Here is a 23,442-nt window from a genome sequence, read left to right on the forward strand (position 1 = left end):
ATTCCACAGGTTCTCTGGGAAAAGTGGTCCCTCCTTATCTCTATTCTAAATTTACTCCCGTGAATCTTGAGGTTTGTTCCCTAGTTCTAGTCTCACCTCCAAGTGGAAACAAGCTTTTTGCCTCTATCTTATCTATCTCTTTCATAATTTTATATGTTTCTATAAGATCTCCTCTCATTCTTCTGAATTCCAGCAAATACAGTCCCAAGTGACAAAATTTCTCCTCATAGGTTAACCCCTTCATCCCTGGAATCAACCTGGTGAACCTCCTCTGCTCTGCCTCCAAAGCCAGTGTATCCTTTTCCACATAAGAAGACCAGAACTGCACACAGTACTCCAGGTGCGTCCTCACCAGTACCCTGTACAGTTGCAGCATAACCTCCGTGCTCTTAAATTCAATCCCTCTAGCAATGAAGGCCAACATTCCATTTGCCTTCTTGATAGCCTGCTGCACCTGCAAACAACCTTTTGTGATTCATGCACGAGCACTCCCAAGTCCCTCTGCACAGCAGCATGCTGCAATTTTTTTCCATTTAAATAGTAATCTGCTTTTTCATTTTTCCTTCCAAAGTGGATGACCTCACATTTACCAACATTGTACTCCATCTGCCAGACCCTTGCCCACTCACTTAACCCATCTACATCTCCCTGCACCTTCTCCGTATCCTCTGCACAATTTGCTTTTCCACTCAATTTAGTATCATCAGCGAACTTAACTATGCTACACTTGGTCCCCTCTTCCAGATCATTAATATATATTGTGAACAGTTGTGGGCCCAGCACTGACCCCTGTGACACACCGCTCACTACTGCTTGCCAACCAGAGTCACACCCAGGTATCCCAACTTTCTGCTTTCTAATGGTATCCATGCTAATACATCACCCCCAACTCTTTACGTCCTTATCTTATAGAAAAGTCTTTTATGTGGCACCTTATTGAATGCCTTTTGGAAATCCAAGTAAACAACGTCCATCTGAACCCCTCTATCCACTGTGCTCGTTATAACCTCAAAGAACTCCAGTAAGTTTGTCAAACAGGACCTGCCTTTGCTGAATCCTTGCTGCGTCTGCCTGATGGATCCATTTCTTTCCAGATGCCTCACTATTTCTTCTTTAATGATAGCTTCAGGCATTTTCCTAACTACAGATGTTAAACTAACTGGCTTATAGATACATGCCTTATGCCTACATCCTATTTTGAACAGTGACGTGACATTCGCCTTCTTCTAATCTGCCAGGACCTGCCTAGAGTCCAGAGAATTTTGGTAAATCATCACCAAAGCCGCTACTATAACTTCTGCCATTTCTTTCAGTACTCTGGGATGCATTAATTTAGGATTAGGGGACTTATCTATCTTCAGGCCCACAAATTTGCTCAGCACTAACTCTTTAGTGATAGCTATTATATTGAGGTCCTCACCTCCTATTGACAGACAGACAGACAGACATACTTTATTGATCCCGAGGGAAATTGGGTTTCATTACAGTCGCACCAATCAAGAATAGTGTAGAAATATAGCAATATAAAACCATAAATAATTAAAAAATAATAAGTAAATTATGCCAAGTGGAAATAAGTCCAGGATCAGCCTATTGGCTCAGGGTGTCTGACACTCCGAGGGAGGAGTTGTAAAGTTTGATGGCCACAGGCAGGAATGACTTCCTATGACATTCAGTGTTGCATCTCAGTGGAATGAGTCTCTGGCTGAATGTACTCCTGTGCCTAACCAGTACATTATGGAGTGGATGGGAGACATTGTCCAAGATGGCATGCAACTTGGACAGCATCCTCTTTTCAGACACCACCATCAGAGAGTCCAGTTCCACCTCCACAACATCACTGGCCTTACAAATGAGCTTGTTGATTCTGCCCATAACATCTCTCTTTGGCATGATAGATGTGTCCTTCATTGTGAAGACTGACACAAAATGGTCATTCAAAGCCTTGGCCATTTCATCATTACCCAATATTAATTCCCTCTTCTCATCCTCCAAGGGATCTCCATTCACTTTAGCCACCCTAGGAGGCTGGAAGTTATCGAACATAGAACAGTACAGCACAGGAACAGGCCATTCAGCCCTCAGTGTTGTGCTAATCCAGCTAAAAGCAAATCAAGTACACCCAAACACTAATCCCTCCTCCCTACACAATGTCCCTATCCCTCCATCTTCCTCACATCCACATGCCTATCCAAACGTCACTTAAAAGCCTCTAATGTATTTGCCTCTACCATCACACCAGGCAGCACATTCTAGGCCTCCACCACTCTCTGAGCAAAAAAACTTACCCCTCACATCCCCTTGAACCTAGCCCCTGCCCCACTCTCAATGCATACTCTTGGTGTTAGACATTTCAACTCTGGGAAACAGATACTCCCTGTCTACTCTATCTATGTCTCTCACAATCTTCTATCAGATCTCCCCTCAGCCTCCACCACTCCAGAGAGAACAACCCAAGTTTACCCAGCCTCTCATGATGGCGCGTGCCCTCTAAACCAGGCAGCATCCTGGTAAACCTCTTCTGCGCTCTCTCCAAAGCCTCAACATCCTTCCTACAGTGGGGCTACCAGAACTGTATGTAATACTCCAAATGTGGCCTTACCAGAGTTTTATAAAGTTGCAACATCACCTCCTGACTTCTGAGCTCAATGCCTTGACTAATAAAAACAAGCATTTCATAAACCTTCTTAACCACCTTATCAAACTGTGTAGCCACTTTCAAGGAGCAATGAACTTGGATCCCAAGATCTCTCTGTTCAGCAATGTTGTTGAGGACTTTGCCCTTAACAGTGTACTGCCTCCTTGTATTCACCCTGCAAGGTGCAACACCTCACGTTTATTTGGGTTAAACTCCATCTGCCATTTCTCTGCCCATATCCGCAACTGATCTATATTGTGCTATACTCTTTGCCTGTCTCCTACACTAACTGCAACTCCATCAATATTGATATCAACCACAAAATTTACTAACCCACTCATCTACATTTTCATCCAGGACATTTATATACATCACAAAACAGCAGAGCTCCCAGCACAGATCCCTGTGGAACTCCACTAATTACAGACCTCCAGCTCAAATAAGTCCCTTCAACCACTACCCTCTGTCTTCTATGCACAAGCCAGTTCTGAATCCAAATGGCCAATTTGCCACAGACCCACTCGCTGCCTCCTGCCTGTCAGCCATTCCTCTATCCATGCCAGTATATTTCCTGTAACGCCACAGGATTTTATCTTGTTAAGCAGCCTCATGTGAGGCACCTTATCAAATGCCTTCTGAAAATCCAAGTATATATTGTCCACTGCCTCTCGTTTGTCCACCCTGCTTGTTACTTCCTCAAATAATTCTAACAGATTTGTCAGGCAAGATTTCCCTTGACAGAAACCATGCTGACTTTGACTTATCTCCAGTATCCCAAAACCTCATCCTTAATAATGGACTGCAACCACTGAGGTTGGGCTAACTGGCCGATAATTTCCTCTCTTTTGTTTTCCTCCCTTCTTGAAGAGTAGAGTGATATTTTTAATTTTCCAGTCCTCCAGGACCATGCCAGAATCAAGTGATTCTCGAAAGATCATGTCAAATGCGTCCGTTATCTCTTCTGCAACCTCTCTCAGGACCGTGGGATGTAGTCCACCTGGTCTAAGTGACTTATCCACCTTAACACCTTTCAGTTTGCTTAGCACTTTTTCCTTTTTAATAGCAATGGCACTCACTCCTGCTCCCTGACACTCACGGACCACTGGAACACAGCTTCTGTCTTCCACAGTAAAGGATGAAGCAAAGTACTTATTAAGTTAATCTTCCATTTCTTTGTCCCCCATGACGACCTCACCAGCATCATTTTCAAGTGGTCCAATATCAACTCTTGCTTCCTTTTTTATTCTCTGTATAACTGAAAAAAACTTCTAGTGTCCTGCTTTTAGAAGTGTTCCCCACCACTTAACTTGTGGTAATTGAATGTTTTCTCAGGTGAGTGCCTGCGGTTAATCAGATGTAGGTTCTTGGGCAGAATAAATGCAATAAAGGCAACCTTCTACAAATAACTGGCTAAAATTCCGGAAGACTGGGAAATTGCAAATGTCGCTCCACTTTTTAAGAAGGGAGGAAGGAAAAAGGCAGGAAATTATAGGCCAGTTAGCCTGACTTCAATGGTTGGGAAGATGTTGGTGTCAATTATTAAGGCTGAGGTTTCAGGGTACATGATAAAAATAGGCCGAAGTCAGCATGGTTTCTTTAAGGGGAAATCTTGCCTGACAAATCTACTGGAATTCTTTGAGAAAATAACAGGCAGTGGATGTTGTTTACTTTGATTTTCAGATGGTCTTTGACAAGGAGCCACAGATGAGATTGCTTAACATAGTATTACAGGAAAGATACTAGCATGGATAGAAGATTGGCTGACTGGCAGGAGGCAGAGAGGAAATAGAGGAGGTCTTTTCTGCTAGGCTGCCAGTGACTACTGGTGTTCCACAGGGGTGAGTGTTGGGACTGCTTCTTTTCACATCATATGTCAGTGACACGGATGATGGAATTGGCGGTTTTGTGGCTATGAAGATAGGTGGAGTGGCAGGCCGTGTTGAGGAAGCAGGGAATAGACAGAATAGGAGAATGGGCAAACTACTGGCAGATGGAATATGGTGTAGGGAAGTGTAGAGTTAGGAACTTTGGTTGGAAGAATAAAGGCATGGACTATTTTCTAAATGGGGAGCAAAATCAAAAATCAGGGGTGCAAAAGGACTTGGGAGTCCGCATGCAAGATTTCCTAAATTTCCTTGTGGGTTGAGTTTTACTGGGCCTTTTACTGGGCATCTCTGGGAAACTGGCTCGTTAGTTCTCGCTAACAGCCACTGGATTCTGCGGCGACAAACCCACCTTTCTCTGGCTTCATACGTTTAGGATGTCTACAACTTTGGTCCCGCCAAATCTGTGAAGTTGGGACGTCTCGCCCACCCGAATCCCAGTTTGTGTAAATGCTCTGTGAGTTACTGTCCCCAGCAAGAAATAACAGATCATACACTGCATGCAATTATAAAGAGGTATATTTAGGAATGTTAATTTAAGCCAACAGTTATTGAATGAAAGAAAGTAAAAAGGGCCTATTACTCTTAAATAGTCAAATGTGCACTGAAGTGGGAGCTCATCTTGCACTTGACAGTCACTTACACACTGGACCCTCGGTCTGTGTGAAGGCGCACTCCACCTTCCGAAAGTCACTCAAAATCCATCTCAAAAGAACGGCTCTCCCACAGGAGTATTGGTTCTTCCTTCTTGAAGCTATTCAGTTGCACGAAGCACCTTGCTCAACAGGGACAACATCCTCAACCATCCTCCCCCCCACCCCCATCTTCTTCCAGCTCCCGCCAACAGAGATCTCTCCGCCCCAAATCTGCCATTGTGATTGGCTGACACCACAATCCTAAATTGAATAACAAAGCTTTTTATCTCAGCTCAAACCCAGATAAGCTGAGAGCAGGACGGACTGCTCTTACAGGACTGCTAAAGTGAAATACCTGCAGCATAGCAGTAGGAATCTTAAACAGGGCGTGACAGTGGTAAGGAAGGCAAATACAATGTTAGCACTCATTTCGAGAGGACTTAATATAGAAGCAAGGACATAATGCTGAAGCTTTATAAGGCATTGGTCAGACCACACTTGGAAAATTGTGAGCAGGTTTGGGCCACTTATGTAAGAAAGAATGTGCTGGCATTGGAGAGGGTCCGGAGGGAGTTCTCGAGAATAATCCCTGGAATGAAGGGTTAATGCATGTGGAACGTTTGATGTTTATAGGCCTGTACTTGCTGAAGTTTAAAAGTAAGAGTGGGAATCTCATCAAAACCTATCAAACATTGAAAGTCCTAGATGGAGTGGATGTGGCGAGAATGGTTCTGGTGGGGAGGTCTCAGAGTAGAAGGATGTCCTTTTAGAACAGAGATGAGGAATTTCTCTAGCCAGAGGGCGGTAAATCTGTGGAATTCATTGCCATGGTCGGCTATGGAGGCCAAGTCATTGGGTATATTAAAAGCAGAGGTTGACAGGTTCTTGATTAGTAAGGGCATTAACGGTTATGGGAAGAAGGCAAGCGAATGGGTTTGAGAGGGATAATAAATCAGCCATGATGGAATAGGAAGCAGACTCAATGAGCTGCGTGGCCTAATTTTGTTCCTATGTATTATGATATTATGGTCTAAAATCAAACCTACACCAACATAACGAAGAAATGTGATAGATATCTTTAAAGCTGACAGCAGGAGATGAAGACAACTTCGATGAACCATTTTTAATTGCTATTAAAGAATATTCTTCTGAATATTTAGATTTGGTTGGAGGTTAAAGACAAGTTGCTGAGTGCTTGTGCTGACAAGTCCTGTAGTTCAGAGGTTGGTGAAAGACTAACAAATCCACCCTGTGGATTACACTGCCAAGGGAAGTGGTAGAAGCAGATGAAATAGCAACGTTTAAGAGATATGTAGAGAGGCAGAGAAGGGAGGAATGTAGATTATGTGCAGGCAGATGTACAGTTTAGATTAGCAGCATGTTTGGCATAGTCATTGCAGGCTGAAGAGCCTGTTCTGGTCTCTGTGCTGTGCTATTTCGTGTTCTGTGTTCTACCCTCAGTGTCAGCACTATTAGGTACACCTGTACACCTGCTCATTAATTCAAATATCCAATCAGCCAATCATGTGGCAGCAAATCAATGCATAAAAGCATGCAGACATGGTCAAGAGGTTCAGTTGTTTGTCAGACCAAACATCAGAATGGGGAAGAAATGTGATCTAAGTGACTTTGACCATGGGAGGTTTGTTGGTGCCAGATGGGGTGGTTTGAGTATCTCAAAAACTGCTGATCTGGAATTTTCACACACAACAGAATCTGGAGTTTACAGAAGATGGTGTGAAGAACAGAAAACATCCAGTGAGCAGCAGTTCTGAGGGTGGAAACACCTTATTAGTGAGAAAGGTCAGAGACCAGTTCAAGCTGATAGAGAGGAGACATAGAACCAGGTTTAATATCAATGGTACACATTGTGAAATTTGTTGCTTTGCAGTGGAAGTGCATTGCAATGCATAATAATAGAAACTATAAATTACAATGATATATATAAAATAGAATGAAATGGAATATGTAGTACAAAAAGAGTGGGGGGAAATAGTGAGGAAGTGTTCATGGGTTCAACGTCCATTCAGAAATCCAATGGTGCAGGAGACAAATCTGTTACTGAAATGTTGAAGGTGGGTCTTCAGACTTCTGTACCTCCTCCTTGATGGTAGCAATGAGAAGAGGGGGCGAATGAGATGGGGGTCCTTAATGATGGTGGGCATTCTTTTGGGGCATTGCCTTTTGAAGGTGCAGGAGAGTGTCCATGTTGGAAGCGGCAGAGTTTACAGCTTTCTGATCCTGGACATTGACTGCCCCACCATACCGCACAGTGACGCAACCAGTTAGAATGCCTTCTATGGCGCAGATGTAGAAATTTGTGAATGCCTTTGGCCACTGTGGTGAACTACGTATACCTGTCTGGACACGCCCCCACTGCTGACTGCTCCTTTGGCTCCTCCCACGGACCCCGGTATAAAGGCGATTGGGGACTCCGCCCCAGCCTCAGTCTCCAGGATGCAGAGTGGTGGTCAATTGCTGCTTGTTCTTTCCTCCAGCCAATAAAAGCCTATATCTCGCCTCACGTCTCCAAGAGTTATTGATGGTGCATCAGTCACATATCAAACCTTCTCAAACTCCTAATGACATACAGGGGCTGCCATGCCCTCATTGTGATTGCATCAATATGTTGGGCCCAGGATAGATCTTTAGAGATGTTGACACCCAGGAACTTGAAATTGCTCGCCCTTTCCACTTCTGATTCCTTGGTGAGGAATAGTGTGTGTCACCCTAACTTCCCCTTCCTGAAATCCACAATGAATTCCTTGTTCTTCCTGATATTGAGTGCAAAGTTGTTGCTGCGACACCTCCCAACCAACTGATCTACCTCGCTCCTGTACGCCTCCTCGCCACCAGCTGAAGTTAGGCCAACAATAGCTGTGCCATCAGCGACTTTATAGATTTGAAGCTGTGCCTAGCAACACAGTCATGAGTGTAGAGAAACCGCAAAAAGCCTGGGATTCCATGAATCAAGTCATTCATCTGTCCAGGAGAGAGAAAGAATAGCTAATAGGATATTACTGGGAATATCCTATTAAGGTTCCCCTTAAATATTTCACCTTTCATCTTCAACCAATGTTGTTTAGCTCTTGTCTCACCCAACCTCAGGGGAAAAAGTCTGTTTGCATTTACCCTGTCGATACTCCTCATAATTTTGTATATCTCTATCAAATCTCCCCTCAATCTCCTACACTCCAGGGAATAAAATCCTAACCTATTCAGTATTTCTCTGTAACTTAGGTTGTCAAGACCTGGCAATGTCCTTGTAAACTTTTTCTGTACTTTTTCAGCCTTATTAATATATTTTCCAAAACTGCCCACAATGGCCTCACCAATGTATTAGAGAACTTCAACATAGCATCACAACTTCTGTACTCAATATTCTGTTTCCTGAAGCCCAATGTGCCAACAGCTCTCTTTACAACTCTATCTCCTGTAACACTACTTTTAAGGAATTACAGATCTCTCTTCCCAGATTCCTTTATTCTGGTGACTTGAAACATTTATCAGTATAGGCACCATCTGGTGAAATTATCACTGGTCTACTTAATGGAACTGGTCAATTATCCAAATTAATGGGATGTTTTGAAAATCAGCAGGCGTTTTCACAAAACCCTGGGATTCTAGTAATCTCATCATTCATCTGTCCAGGAGAGAGGATGAACAGCTAATATGATAATTATGCATCTTCAGAACTAAATGTCAGCGGATATACGCTCAGTGGCAAATACCTAACCAGTCAATCATGTGGCAACAACTATAGTCAAGAGGTTCCGTTGTCAGACCAAGCATCCGAATGGGGAAGAAATGTGATCCGAGTGACTTTGACTGTGAATTGATTGTTGGTGCCAGATGGGGTGGTTTGAGTATGTCAGAAACTGCTGATTTCCTGGGACTTTCTGGCACAAAAGTCTCTAGAGTTTACGGAGAATGGTGCAAAAAAAAAAACCACACATCCAGTGAGTGGCAGTTCAGTGGGCAAAAATGCCTTGTTAATGAGGGCGGTCAGAGGAGAATGGCCAGACTGGTTCAAGCTGACAGGAGGGCAACAGTGACTCAAACAGCGGTGTGCAGAAGAACACCTCTGAACACACAACACATTGAATCTTGAAGAGGAATGGCTACAACAGCTCAAGACCACTATCAAGACCACTTTATTGAGTACCCCCTGTACCTAATAAAATCACCAGTGTGTATAATATGGGGTGGGTATTTCTACAGTTGATTTCACAGTGTTTAACCTCAGGGATGGCTTGTATTGTGTGTAGGTTGACGAGAAGCTTCTGATGCAATGAACAACTAAGGCCAGGTATGACATTTTTGCGTTTGAGACCAGTCGGGCTATTGGAAACATACAAGCAACAAATGAGCTGTGAAAATTCAGTCACCTAGTGCAATGCCTGAAGATCTGCAAGAACTCTGCCAGGACTCTTTCTGACTGTTTACACAACAGAGCTTTTGTTATGGAGAACGACATTTACACTGTATTTTTTTTAAATTTGTGTTGTTTGAACCAATCAACAGGATTAGCTCAAAAGAGCTGCCTCAATAAATATTCTTAAATAAATAAACGTGTGTCATGTCAAACTTTAACTTGAATCATCGACTGAAAAAAGGACCTCGGCGTTTATAAAAATAGACAGTTCTTGATAAGGCAGCATCCATCTGTACAGAAGCTGCCTGAAGCCCCAGAACAGGGAGAAGTACGGATCAAATGAACCTTTGCTAGGCAAGCACTGTCACCAAAACTTAAGCGAGCTAACTATGGACACAGAACGAAGGGATTGGGGAGGGGTCAGCCACAGTTAAACCAAAGGTAGGAGGAAGTGCCAGATCTGTTCGATACAACAACCAGGTTTGCAAATCCTCTTTTTTTCACAGCTGCATAGACCGACCGTTGCTCTGGGCAGGGAAATTTTACACAGCCTGACGACTGCGCAGAATTTTAATAAACTATTATGTAAAAGCCGAGACAGGGCGCGAGCCCATGATCAACTCCATTTCTCGGCGACCTCACTGATTAAAATGTCTATTTCAGAAAACAAGCAAGTATTCAGCCCCATCCAGCAGCCTCCCGCTCTCTGTTGCCGGAGGGGGGTACCTGGGTGTGACAATCACCCTCTTTCCCACTGCTCCAGAAGATACCTGTGTTTGAATGGTCTCTGTCTCTCCCTGGATGCTGTGGGAGGATGGTGCTGGAGATCTTCGTTGTGGGCAATGTTTAACCGATGCCCTTTGTGGATTGGACTGCTGTTCACGTTACAATGTGTTTCCCGTCGCTCCTTTTTTTGTTGCTATTTTGGGTGATTTTGATTCATGGCAGCCTGCAGATAACAAACACTGAGCTGAACTGAATATACCTGGAGTCTTTTGATTTTATGTCTTATAGTCTGTGTTTTTCGATCGTTTTTTTGTTTTGTTGGTTTGTTTATTTTTCATGTGGGTGAGTGGGTTTGGTATTTTTCTCTGCACCTCTGACGTCATTTCCGCCCGGAGAGGGCGGGCGCTAGGGATTAAATGCCAGTGCCGCGAAGTTTGAATAAACTAGTCTCGAAACGACTTACCGACTGCGTGTCGTTATTTCAGCGCGGTGTGTAGCAATTCGCTACAGTTTGTTTATTTTTCATGTGGGTGAGTGGGTTTGGTATTTTTCTCTGAACGGGTTCCATGGTGTTTCTTTGTTTCATGGCTGTCTGTGGGAAGATGTATCTCAGGGTTGTGTACTGCAAACGTACTTTGATAATAAATGCACTCTGAAACTTTGAACTTTGAAAAGAGAATTCCAGCAGCGTGCCAACAAGGACGACGTGTGTGGGAGCATTTCCGTTACTGCGCAGTTGTGTAGCCTAAAGGGAACAGTGACCCTTTTATTCCTTCGCCTTAGAACCAACTCTCAGCTGAAACTGACACAAGGGGCTGCGGATGCTGGAACCTGGAGCCACGCGGCCAAGGATGGAGTAACTCATGACCAGCCTGGATCGTTTGCAACCGGGCGGCATGAACATTGAATTCTCCCATGTCTGCTCCATCCATGTCCCATTTCTCTGTCGGCTCTCTTCCTGATCCATCCGGCTTCTGTCACTCCCCCACCCACACACTCGATTCCACTCCCCTGGTTTTCCCTCTCCCCCACTGTTCCCCTCTGCCCTCCCTCCCACCTCTATCTCCTGATTCCATGCGCAACCTTCCTCTCCTATCAGATTCCACTGTCTGCAGCCCCTTGGCCCTTCCACCGCCCAGCTTCTGTCATCGACCCACTCTCCCCTCCTCACCTGTATCCATCTCCCAGCTCTTGCCCAATCTCCTCCCTGCCATCATTTTATACTGGCTACCTCCTGTCTATCCTTCAGTTTAGGTCAAGCACCCGAACCTGAAGCATAGACTGTCCTTTTGCCACCATAGATGCTCCTTATTCCTCTAATGGTGTATATGTTGCCTCAGCCAAAGCAGTCTAACTCTTCTGTTCCCTGAGTTTATTCATCTTTTTCTGCCACCAGCAGCTTGGCCTCAAAAGCTTTGGAATTCCTTCTCAATCTTTGAGAACACTACAGCCCAGAAACCTTCAGCCCATCTAGTCCTTGCCGAAATATTAATCTGCCTAGTCCCATTAATCTGTACCCAGACCATAGCCCTCATACCCCTCCCATCCACGTACCTGCCCAAATTTCTCTTAAGTGCTGAAATTGAAGACATTAGACATCATCAAGGTGTCCCTTAAAGCCTTGGTGACATGTTTTCTGTGAAGCACCTTTCATCAATTTTGTTTCATCTGGGGTGCTAACCCATTAGACCAGGGGTCCCCAGCCATGGACTCTGACCATTAACTGAGGGGTCCGCAGACCCCAGGTTGGGAAGACTTGCGTTAGAGGTTGTTGTTGTATCTTCCTGCACTGTGTAGTAACGCCAGCACAGTGCCAGAGCATCTCCCGGGTGGCCAACAAATTGATGCATTCCCCGACATGTTATGTTGTATAACTTCAAAACACTAAGTTCATTCAAAGGAAAACACGAGAGTTGGGCACTGTGCGTTTGGACTTTATGTTTGGACTGTATCATGTGGTCGCATATGCAATTAACATATTTTACATATAACCCCTAATTAATTATTTTAAAAGAATAAGAATATTTAATCAAACAATATATAAGATTACTCAAATTTTACTGAAATACTAAATATACAACAGTATGTACCTGCACAATACATCATCTCACACCATCACACTTACTAAAGGCAATTAACAGCTTAGATGTGAAGGTCAGAGGCATAACTAGAAAGTTTTCAAGTGATGTAATAGTTGAATGTGTTTTTGATAGTGAGAGACATTGATGATTTGGAAGTATGCAAGACAAGTGTTTCACTGAACCTTATTACGTGCAGCAGGTGGTATAGCAGTTAGCATAATGCTTTACAGCAAAGCAATCAGAGTTCAGTTTTCACCCTTGTCCGTAAGGAGTTTATATGTTTTCTCAGCAGCTGTCTGGGTATCCTCGGGTCCACATTCTCAGTACATACAGGTTGATAAATTGTGGTCATGCTTTATTGGTTCTGCAAGTGTGATGACACTCGAGGGCAACCCCTAGCACCTATTGAGCTTCACTGGCCATTGGCACAAGCAAGACATTTCACTGTACGTTTTGATGTGCCTTTGAAAAATAAAGCTGATCTTTTCATCTTAACCTTTCAGAAATCAATCCCAATTCCATTTTCATTTCTAAGGCTGGAGCAGGATATTGATCAGGTAGACAGGTAGAGTGTTGGCAGATGGAATATTATTCCAACAAATACAAAGCAATTCATATTGAGAAGTTATACATACAGTAAATGGTGGGGCACTAGGGAATTCTGATGAATAGATATCTTGGGGTTCAAGTCCATATTTCCCTAAAGTATCGGTTGGTGTAGGTGGCATATGGCATGCTGATGTTCATAGATCATCAATCCAATACAGAAGTTGGTACACTAAACCCAGTGGTCACTTTCTCAGATAAAAGAGTGGAACCCAGAGTAGTTTTCTGCCGCTACGTGTAGCCCATACCCTTCAAGGTTTGACGTGCTGTGCATTCAGAGATGTTCTTCTGCCCACTGCTTTTGTAACTTGTGGTTTTTTGAGTTACTTGTTGGCTTCCTGTCAGTTTGACCCAGTCTCCTCTGACCTCTCTCATTAACACATTTTTTTTTGCCCACAGAACTGCCACACCCTTGATGTATTTTTATCATTTGTTGCACCATTCTCTGTAAACGCTGGAGTGCTGTGTGTAAAAATTGCACACAGCAGTTTCTGAGATACTCAGACCACCCTGCCTGGCACCAGCAGTCAGTCATTTGATCACATTTCTTCCCCATTCTGATGTTTGGCCTGAACAACAACTGAACCTCGTGACCATGTCTGCATGCTTTTATGCACTGAGTAGCTGTCACATAATTGTCCCGAAGCGTCAACTGTTTACTCCAGCATTTTGTGTATGTTTGGCTGATTAGACATTTGGGTTAGTGAGCAGGTGTAGGAGTGTACCTAATAAAGTGGCCACTGAGTGTGTGTGTGGCAATGAGACAAAACACTGGTTAAGCTGCAGCTGGAGTATTAGTGAGCCTCTGTAATCCTTTCAGCACAACCACGTAGAAAGGATGTTGTTTTGCTGAACAATGTACAGAGGATTCTCACCAAAATGTTGTCTACTTTGGAGGACTTTAGTTATGGGGACAGGCTAGTCTTGTTCTCCCTGGAACAAAGGTGATTTTGACCTGATAGAAACAAATAAGATTGTGAGAGGGATAGATAAAATTGATATAATCTTTTTTTTCATGGTAGAGATTACCTTTATTAAAAATTAGCTTTATTTAACCCATACATTGAGACATCAAAGCATAGAGTGAAATGTTTTGTTTGTGCCAATGACCAACACAGTCCGAGGATGTGCTGGGGGCAGCCCACAAAGGTCACCACACATCCGATGCCAACATAAAATGCGCACAGCTTACTAATCCTAAAACACACATCTTTGGAATGTGAGAGGAAGCTGGAGTACCCGGAGGGATCTCACATGGCCACGTGGAGAAGTAAAAACTACACATTTGGAGGATGTGCTGGGGGCAGCATGAAGTGATCCATCTTTCTGGCAGCAAAAGAGCATGGCCACAACTTACTGACCCAAACCCATGTGCCTTTTGGAATGAACGTTCGTTTAATGATTACAGGGGGTGAAGGAGCCCCTTGTTCATACTGCAGACTGGATCTCCTTTGCTTCTTCAATGCCCAGCGATAGAAGAAGGTTCTTGGAGAAAGTCAAAGTCAAAGTGGAAATTGAATTTATTGGTATATATGTAAGTAATGTGTGCACATGTTCAATGAAAAACTGGCCCACAGCAGCATCTCAGGCACACTGTTTGCGAAGAAAAAGAATTTCAGGATGTGTATTGTATACATTTCTCTGACATTAAACGTACCTATTGAAACACAGCTTTGTAGCAATACACACAACGTGCTGGAGGAGCTCAGCAAGCCAGGCAGCATCGATGGATGGGAATAGGCAGTCGATGGTTCGGGCTGAGACCCTTCATCAGGACCCTCATCAGCATTGGAGATGCAACTTTTCAGAAGAGAAGTACAACTTGTGCATAAATTATACAAGAAAGAACCCAATTAGAAGAATATAAGATGATGTCCATTGTAGTGCAGAGTGGTCTTAGTGTTGCTATACTGATTGGGGTTATGTGCAGGTTGGTTCAACTCCATTCCACATCTGCCTGAAACCTCTGAAACTGACCATAATCAGCTGTTTTTGAAGCAGTTTCCATCCAGCATTACTGTGCAATAAATTCTGAAAGTGCCCCTTTGCTCCTTTGTTATCCCTGTGGCGATGTGATTGGAGGTAGCAGTTTTAAAGGGATGGGGACAGAGACCACATTGATGTGAGCTGGAACAAACCTCCCACCAGCCCTGGCTCGAGATGTTTGATTCCTGCAGCAGGGAAGTATAGCTTGTGTCTTTCAGAGGGCCACACTTGCTGTTTCCCCAGATGGACTTTAAAACCCAGCAAACTGGAAGATAAACAATTTAACTTCTTAAATAAAACTTCCATCAAGTCCCAAATCTGCGCTTGTTTGTCAGAATTAACAAGCTCCCAGGCAGCTGTGTTGAGAATCTATGATCCTGAACACATGGAATTGAAGCTCCCACCATTCCTGAGCTAAATATTATGTATTGGCATGTTTGGGAGCTTTCTGGAGGTCACTGTGACAATTCCTAGTGTACTTTACTTTGCAGAGCCTCATTGCTAGTGTACCAGGAACACAGTAGATGCATCCAACAGCTTATGTGGAGATCCTTCCTGCCTTATAGTGGGTGACTGACTGTTGTCCGATTCTGTACTCCAGTTGTCTGGTGTCATCCCTTTGTACCATTTCAAGAGTTAGACATTAATGGCATTTACTTCAAAGGCACTGAGGTCAAGAAGTTGAGAGCTTCTAGGTAGCATCCTAGTAATCTTGGCATTCATAGCAAAAAGATTTGAGTACAGGAGCAGGGAGGTTCTACTACAGTTGTACAAGGCCTTGGTGAGACCACACCTAGAATATTGTGTGCAGTTTTGATCCCGTAATCTGAGGAAAGACATTCTTGCCATAGAGGGAGTACAGAGAATGTTCACCAGATTGATTCCTGGGATGGCAGGACTTTCATATGAAGAAAGACTGGATCGACTAGGCTTATACTCACTGGAATTTAGAAGACTGAGGGGGGATCTTATTGAAACGTATAAAATTCTAAAGGGATTGGAAAGGCTAGATGCAGGAAGATTGTTTCCGATGTTGGGGAAGTCCAGAACGAGGGGTCACAGTTTAAGGATAAAGGGGAAGCCTTTTAGGACCAAGATGAGGAAAAACTTGTTCACACAGAGAGTGGTGAATCTGTGGAATTCTCTGCCACAGGTAACAGTTGAGGCCGGTTCATTGGCTGTATTTAGGAGGAAGTTAGATATGGCCCTTGTGGCTAAAGGGATCAGGGGTATGGAGAGAAAGCAGGTACAGGGTTCTGAGTTGGATGATCAGCCATCATCATACTGAATGGCAGTGCAGGCTCGAAGGGCCGAATGGCCTACTCCTGCACCTATTTTCAATGTTTCTATGTTTCCCTGTACCTTCCACATCCTTCCTCTAATGAGGCGACAAGAACCGAACACAGTATTCCAAATGGGGTCAAACCAGAGTTTTGTTCAGCTGCAACATTACCTCGTGGCTTTTGAATTTAATCCCTTGACTAAAGAAGGACAATGCACCATACGCTCCCTTAACCCACCTATCAACTTGTGTGGCAGATTTGAGGGATCTACGGACATAGATCCCAAAGGTCCCTCTATTCCTCCACACTGCTAAGAATCCTGCCATTAACCCTGTACTCTGCCTTCATGTTTGGCTTTCCAAATTGAATCACTTTACAATTTGCTGGACTGAACTCCATCTACCACTTCTCAGCCCAGCTCTGCATCCTGTCAATGTCCTGTTTAACCTCTGACAACCGTCGACGCTACCCTCAATACCACCAAACCTGCTGTCCTCTGCAAATTCCTGAAGTCACCTTTCCACCTCCTTATCCAAGTCATTTATCAAAATCACAAAGCAGAAGTGTCCCGGAACAAATCACCTTGAAACACAACTAGTCACCGACCTCCAGGCAGCATACAGTCCATCTACTACCTCCCTTTGCCTTTTGACTCCATGCAGCCAAGTTTCCTTGGATCTCATGCCTCCTGACTGCTTGAATGAGGGCACCTTGCCGAATGCCTTACTAAAATACATATGCACCACACCCATGCTCTATCTTCATCCCTTTGTCTTGTCATTACCTCAAATAATTGAGTCAGGCTCATGAGGCATGACCTGCTGCTCAGAAATCCATACTCACCATCCCGAATCTACTATACTTCTACAAACCTTTGCAAATCCTATCTCTAAGAATCTTCTCCAACGGTTTTCCCACCACTGATGTAAGACTCTCTGGTCCATAATTCCTAGGGTTATCCCTATTACCTTTCTTGAACAAAGGAATAACGTTTGCCCTCCAATCCTCTGGCACTACTCCTGTGGCCAAAGGTCATCGCAACGGCAGAGAAATCTCTTTCCTCACTTATAAGACTTATCAGTCTGTGTCATTGTGACTTCTAAACTCCTGAGAGCACCAGCCCAGAGCCATCAAATTCTCTTCCATGGTAGGAGTATTAAAAACAAGAGGGCATTCATTTAAGGTGAGAAGACTGAGCTTTAAAGGGGACTCGTAGGGAAAAGGTTTTACACAGAAAGTGTTTGATAATTGGATCTCACTGCCAGAGGAGATAGGGGAGTCAGATACAATTATTACATGGAAGAGACATGTAATAATTGTTTTATTATCATTGTTTCTATTTTTGCACTATTCTTAAATTAACTATTTAATATACATACATATACTTACTGTATTTCATTTACTTATTTATATTTTCTATATCACCATGCATTGTATTGCTGCTGTTAAGTTAACAAATTTCATGACATATGCTAGTGATATTAAATCTGATTCTGATTCTGACATTTGGACAGACACGTAAATGTGCAAATGTGCAAAGGACATGGTTTAATGTGGGGAAATGAGATTAGTGTAGACAGGCGTCAACCTGTCGTGGATGCAGTGGGATGAAAGGGCTCTATCAGTGCTGTAGGACTCGATAACTCCACATACTTATATATATATATGTCCAGTTATTGGTGTCAAACTTGCTACTTTGCCATGACAATACATTCTGCTCTGTCCTGAAATACCTTTCCATCAGCTTCAGTTGGAAGAATCTCAAATGCAACACACTGAAATAATATGGAATAAGTTTGGTACTTGCATATTGGAGAATAAGAAATCAAAGAGATGGATTTCTGTCTCTCTACCATTTCAGGCTGTGAGTCCCACACTCTAATCCTTCTCCCATCATCATCATCATTATGTGCCGTGTCATATGACGTAGGCCATCACGGTCCCATGACTACAATTGTTCTTGGCAATTTTATTTTCAGAAGTGGTTTGCCATTGCCTTCTTCTGGGCGGTGTCTTTACAAGATGGGTGGCCCCAGCCATTATCAATACTCTTCAGAGATTGTCTGCCTGGCGTTGGTAGTTGCACAGCCCGGACTTGTGATATGCACCAGCTGCTCATACGACCATCCACCTCCTGCTCCCGTGGCTTCACATCACCCTGATCGGGGAGGGCTAAGCAGGTGCTACACATTGCCCAAGGGTGGCCTGCAGGTTAGCAGGAGGAAGGAGCACTTTACATCTCCTTTGTTGAGACATATCTGCACACTGCCACCCCATCTTTTTACCAATGACTTTAAATCCAGAGCATAATCATTGGTGTCTCTTCAAAGGGACAGTTCTTCCTATATAATCTATCTGGACACCTTAGAGTTATTGGTGTAGTAAAGGTATTTTGCTGGGAGAGTTATCAGAATCTGCTTGTATAAATTGTGAACAATCCTTGAGATATTTTACCAAATAAGCTTTGTTTTTAATAGGGTCATAGAGCGCTACGGCACCGAAATAGGCCTTTTGGCCCATCTAGTTATTCTGCCTAGACCCATCGGCCTGCACTTGGATCATAGCCCTCCATAACCCTCCCATCCAAATATTTATCTAAACCCATCTGGAATGTTGAAATAGAACCAAAATCCACTACTTCTTCTCGCACTACCCTCTGAGAGAAGTTCCTCTCAAATATTTCATCTTTCACCCTTAACTCATCACCTCTAGTCTTAGTCGCACTCAACCTCAGTGGAAAAGGTCTGCTTGCATTTACCCTATCTATACCCCTCATGATTATACTTCTGTCAAATCTCACTCAATCTTCTGCGCTTCAGGGAATAACGTCCTAATCCATTCAAACTTGCCATGTTCTGCAACATAGGCCCGCAAGTCCTGCAGCATCCTTGTAAATGTAGTTTTTCGATCTTATTGACATCTTTCCTATAGGTGGGTGACCAGAACTGCATACTGTTTCAAGCCACGGGCTCAATGCAGGGTTTGAGTTCTCCCAAACAGCCGTAGGGTGGCAAGTCCACGGGAAGTAAGGGAAACAGAACTCAGATCATTTATAGGAGAATCACCTGGGAATGTTTGGGAGAAGTGGTGGGAGTCAGCTTCCCCTTACTCTTAGGCAATCCGTACCATGTTCCACTGCTAGTTGGCTGATTTCACTGCCAGTTATGTCCTGATTTCAACTGTAGCTTGTTTCTACCCAGCCAGGTCTCTAGACAAACTCTACAACTTTGCCGAGTGCTCTGGATTACACCTGATTTTTGGCCTTAACGCCTTGCAGCGGAATCCGGATAACTCCTGGAACGGATCCAGCGGCCTCAGCCTCCTCAAGTACTGCGCAGGCAAGAAGTACAATATATCCTGGGAGCTCGGGAACGGTAAGTCAGCCTCTCTATCAAGCCAGCGCATGTTTTTAACCTCTTGCACGGTAGTGTGGTTCACACACAGCGTTACAATGCCAGAGATCGCCGACCGGGGTTCAATTCCTGCTGCTGTCTGTAAGGAGCCTGTACCTTCTCCCCGTGACTCCATCGGGGTCTCGAGTTTCCTCGCACATTGCGGTTAGTAAGCTGTGGGCATGCTACGTCAGCGCCAATGGCATGGAGACATTTGCGGGCTGCCCCCACCATCCACCGCAGCCGCATCCTCAGATGTGTTGGTCATTGTTGCAAGGCGACACGTTTCACTGTATGTTTCAACGCTTCGATGTATGTGACAAATAAATAATGGCTTGTATTTGTTGAACGGTGTTCTAGCATCCTATGAGATTAATTCTGGTGGGCATGTGTTAGGAAAAAGGGGCTCTGAGTAACTGGAAAAGGTCAAGTCAAGTCGAGTTTATTGTCAGGGCACAAGTACAGTGAGCTACGGGTACAATGAAAAGCTTGCTTGCAGTGGAATTACAGGCACATAGATACAGGCAACACACATAGAATATAAACTCACTGAGTGTATGTTCATGGTCTTCTGCTGTTGTAGCCCATCCACTTCAAGGTTCGACATGTTGTGCGTTCAGAGATGCTCTTCTGCACACCTCTGTTGTAACGCGTGGTTGTTTGAGCTACTGTCACTTTCCTTTTGGCTTGAACCAATCTGCCTGTTGTCCTCTGACCTTTCTCATTAACAAGGCATTTTCTACACTGAACGCTTTTGTTTCTCACACCATCCTCTGTAAATCCTGGAGACTGTTGTGTGCGAAAATCCCAGATCAGCAGTTTCCGAGATACTCAAGTCACCCCATCTGGCACCAACAATCATTCCATGGTCAAAGTCACTTCGATCATATTTCTTCCCCATTCAGCTGTTTGATTCGAACAGCAGCTAAACCTCTTGACCATGACTGCCTGCTGTTATGCTTGAGTTACTGCCACATAATTAACTGATTAGAAATTTGCGCTATCAAGTGGGCGTACCTAATAAAGTGGCTACTAAGTATAATCATACAGGACAGTGCAGAAGAATTCTGTGCAAAAGCAAGTTTTTAGTACAAGACACTCAACTCCGTGCAAGTGCAAAAGGGAGTCCGTAGTGTTTGACTCTGAGATGTGATTAGTGTTGTGCAGGTCATTTCAGGAAGCTGAAGGTCAGACCTCCTGCCCAATGGTAGCAGCTAGAAAAGGTCATGACCTGAAGAGTGAGGATCCTTAATGATTGATGCCACCTTTTTGAGGCAGTGACTCTTGTCACTGAAAGTTGAAATAAAAACTGAAATCTTTCTCTCTCCACAGATGCTGCCTGATCTGCCGAGTATTCTCAGCACATTTTGACTTTCTTCTTTGGCCCATCAGATCTGGTCTGCTTTTCAATCATGGTTGATATTTTTGTTCTCATCTTCTTTCCATATGCCTTAAGCTCTTTGTCAGTCAAGAATCTGTCAATCTATGCCATAAATATACCAAAAGCTTGGCAACAAATTCCACTGACTCACCACCCTCTGGCTGAAGAAATTGCTCCTCGTCTCAGTTTTAGAGAGATGTATCTTTATTTTGATGTTGTGCTCTCAGATCCTAGACTCTCCTACTAATGGAAACATCCTTTCCACATCCACTCTGCCAAGGGCTTTCTATACCTGAGAAGTTTTAATGAGGTTCCCACCCCCATCCTTCTGAACTCCAGAGCTCAGAGACACCTTACATGTTAAACCTTCCCTTTCTAGGATCATCACAGGTACATAGCATCAGAGACTCAACATTCACAGGAAAAACATAAATTATACATACCCACCAGGAGTATTGTGTGCAGTTTTGGTCTCAAACTTTGAGGAAGGACATTCTTGCTATTGAGGGAGTGCAGCGTAGGTTCACAAGGTTAATTCCCGGAATGGTGGGACTGTCATATGTTGAAAGATTGGAGCGACTGGGCTTGTATACACTGGAATTTAGAAGGATGAGAGGGGATCTGATTGAAACATATAAGATTATTAAGGGATTGGACACGCTGGAGGCAGGAAGCATGTTCCCGCTGATGGGTGAGTCCAGAACTAGAGGCCACAGTTTAAGAATAAGGGGTAGGATATTTAGAACAGAGATGCGGAAAAACTTTTTCACCCAGAGAGTGGTGGATATGTGGAATGCTCTGCCCCAGAAGGCAGTGGAGGCCATGTCTCTGGATGCATTCAAGAGAGAGTTAGACAGAGCTCTTATAGATAGCAGGGTCAAGGGATATGGGGAGAGGGCAGGAACGGGGTACTGATTGTGTATGATCAGCCATGATCACAGTGAATGGCGGTGCTGGCTAGAAGGGCCGAAGGGCCTACTCCTGCACCTGCTGTCTATTGTCTATTGAAGAACTCAGAACTAAAAAAGCTAAAGTAATGCAAAGTGATTGTAGTGGTGCTCTAAGCACAAGGGATTCTGCAGATGCTGGAAATCTGAGCAACACACACAAAAAACTGGAGGGAATCAGCAGGGCAGGCAGCATCTATGGCAGGGAATAAACAGTTGACGTGTTGACAAGTCCCTTCATCAGTGTTGCTATATTGTGATAGTCAATAGAGCTCTCCAGGTTGGTTTAAGAATTGAATGGAAGATGGATGGGAAGAAGCTGTTTTTCAACTGGGTGGTGTGTGGGACTCCGGGCTTTTGTCTCTCCTTGCCCAACGGTAGATCTAAGAAGATGGTTTGGCCAAGATGATGGGGATCATTCTTGATGGATATTGTTGTCAGAGCCGTACATTTGTCCTCTATCTGCCCTGTGTTGTGTGTTTATATTGGTAACTACTCACACGAGTGGAGGCATGGTAAAAGCAAAGGGAATAAGTCGCATATTTGTTCTTTGTTCTGTGTTTGCAGCTGGCGGCCGACGGACGTCATATCTTTTGTTGACTGCTCAATTATGCTTAGCTTACACTTGGGTACACTTAAGTTTCATCGCTTCAAGATTGTATGCTTGCTTCTTGCCAATAAGAGATTGAATAGATATCTTTGGCTTTTGGAACAATCACTATTGGAGCTGGTGACGCATCATACAAGTATGACAGATCTCTGGGGGGGGGGGGGGGGTCACCAGCTGTGGCAATTTGGTTAGGTTAGAATTGGCCACTACAATTCTCTTTTTGAGGCAGCAACTTACGAGGATGCTGTCAATGGTGGGGAAGGAAAAGATAACATCCCTTTCCCCACGTACAAACAAGCTGGAGGAACTCAGCAGGTCGGGCAGCATCTGTGGAAATGAGCAGTCAGTGTTTCGGGTTGAGACACTTCGTCAGGACTGAAGAAGGAGGGGGCAGGGGCCCTATAAAGAAGGTGGGGGGAGGGTGAAAAACCAATCAGAGGAAAGATCAAGGGGTGGGGAGGGGAAGCAAGGAGGGGATAGGCAGGAGAGGTGAAGAAGGAATGTAAGGGGAAAGCACTATGGGTAGTAGAAGAAGGCAGAATCATGAGAGAGGTGATAGGCAGCTGGAGGAGGAGGCAGAGTGAAAGTGGGATGGGGGAAGGGAGAGGGAGGGAATTACCAGAAGTTGGAGAATTCGATGTTCATACCAAGGGGCTGGAGACTACCCAGAAACGTTGACTGCTCGTTTCCATGGATGCTGCCCGACCAGCTTGTTTGTATGTGTTGATTTGATCAAAGTATCTGCAGTGTACTGTGTGTTTAACATCCCTTTCCCTACCAGTCTGTATGAATGTTGCTATGGTACTCCATTTGGAAGTAATGCTTCTTTCTTGCTGCCTCTCCTCTCCCTCATCAGGTCTGCTCTGATTTGTTCGCTGGCTGACATGCGGAGTGGATAT

At 44.1% G+C, this 23,442-nt stretch overlaps 1 protein-coding gene across 1 annotated transcript in view; it reads left to right on the forward strand.

Moving 5' to 3' along the window:
- Window positions 1-23,442, forward strand: part of hpse2 (heparanase 2) — a 461,866-nt gene that overhangs the window by 140,527 nt on the left and 297,897 nt on the right. The window contains exon 4 of the mRNA XM_059947076.1: window positions 19,414-19,587. Within this exon, the coding sequence (XP_059803059.1) occupies window positions 19,414-19,587 (174 nt within the window). The remainder of the gene's footprint in view (window positions 1-19,413; window positions 19,588-23,442) is intronic.

This window comes from Hypanus sabinus, chromosome 22 (assembly GCF_030144855.1).
Source record: "Hypanus sabinus isolate sHypSab1 chromosome 22, sHypSab1.hap1, whole genome shotgun sequence".
Lineage (NCBI taxonomy): Eukaryota > Metazoa > Chordata > Chondrichthyes > Myliobatiformes > Dasyatidae > Hypanus > Hypanus sabinus.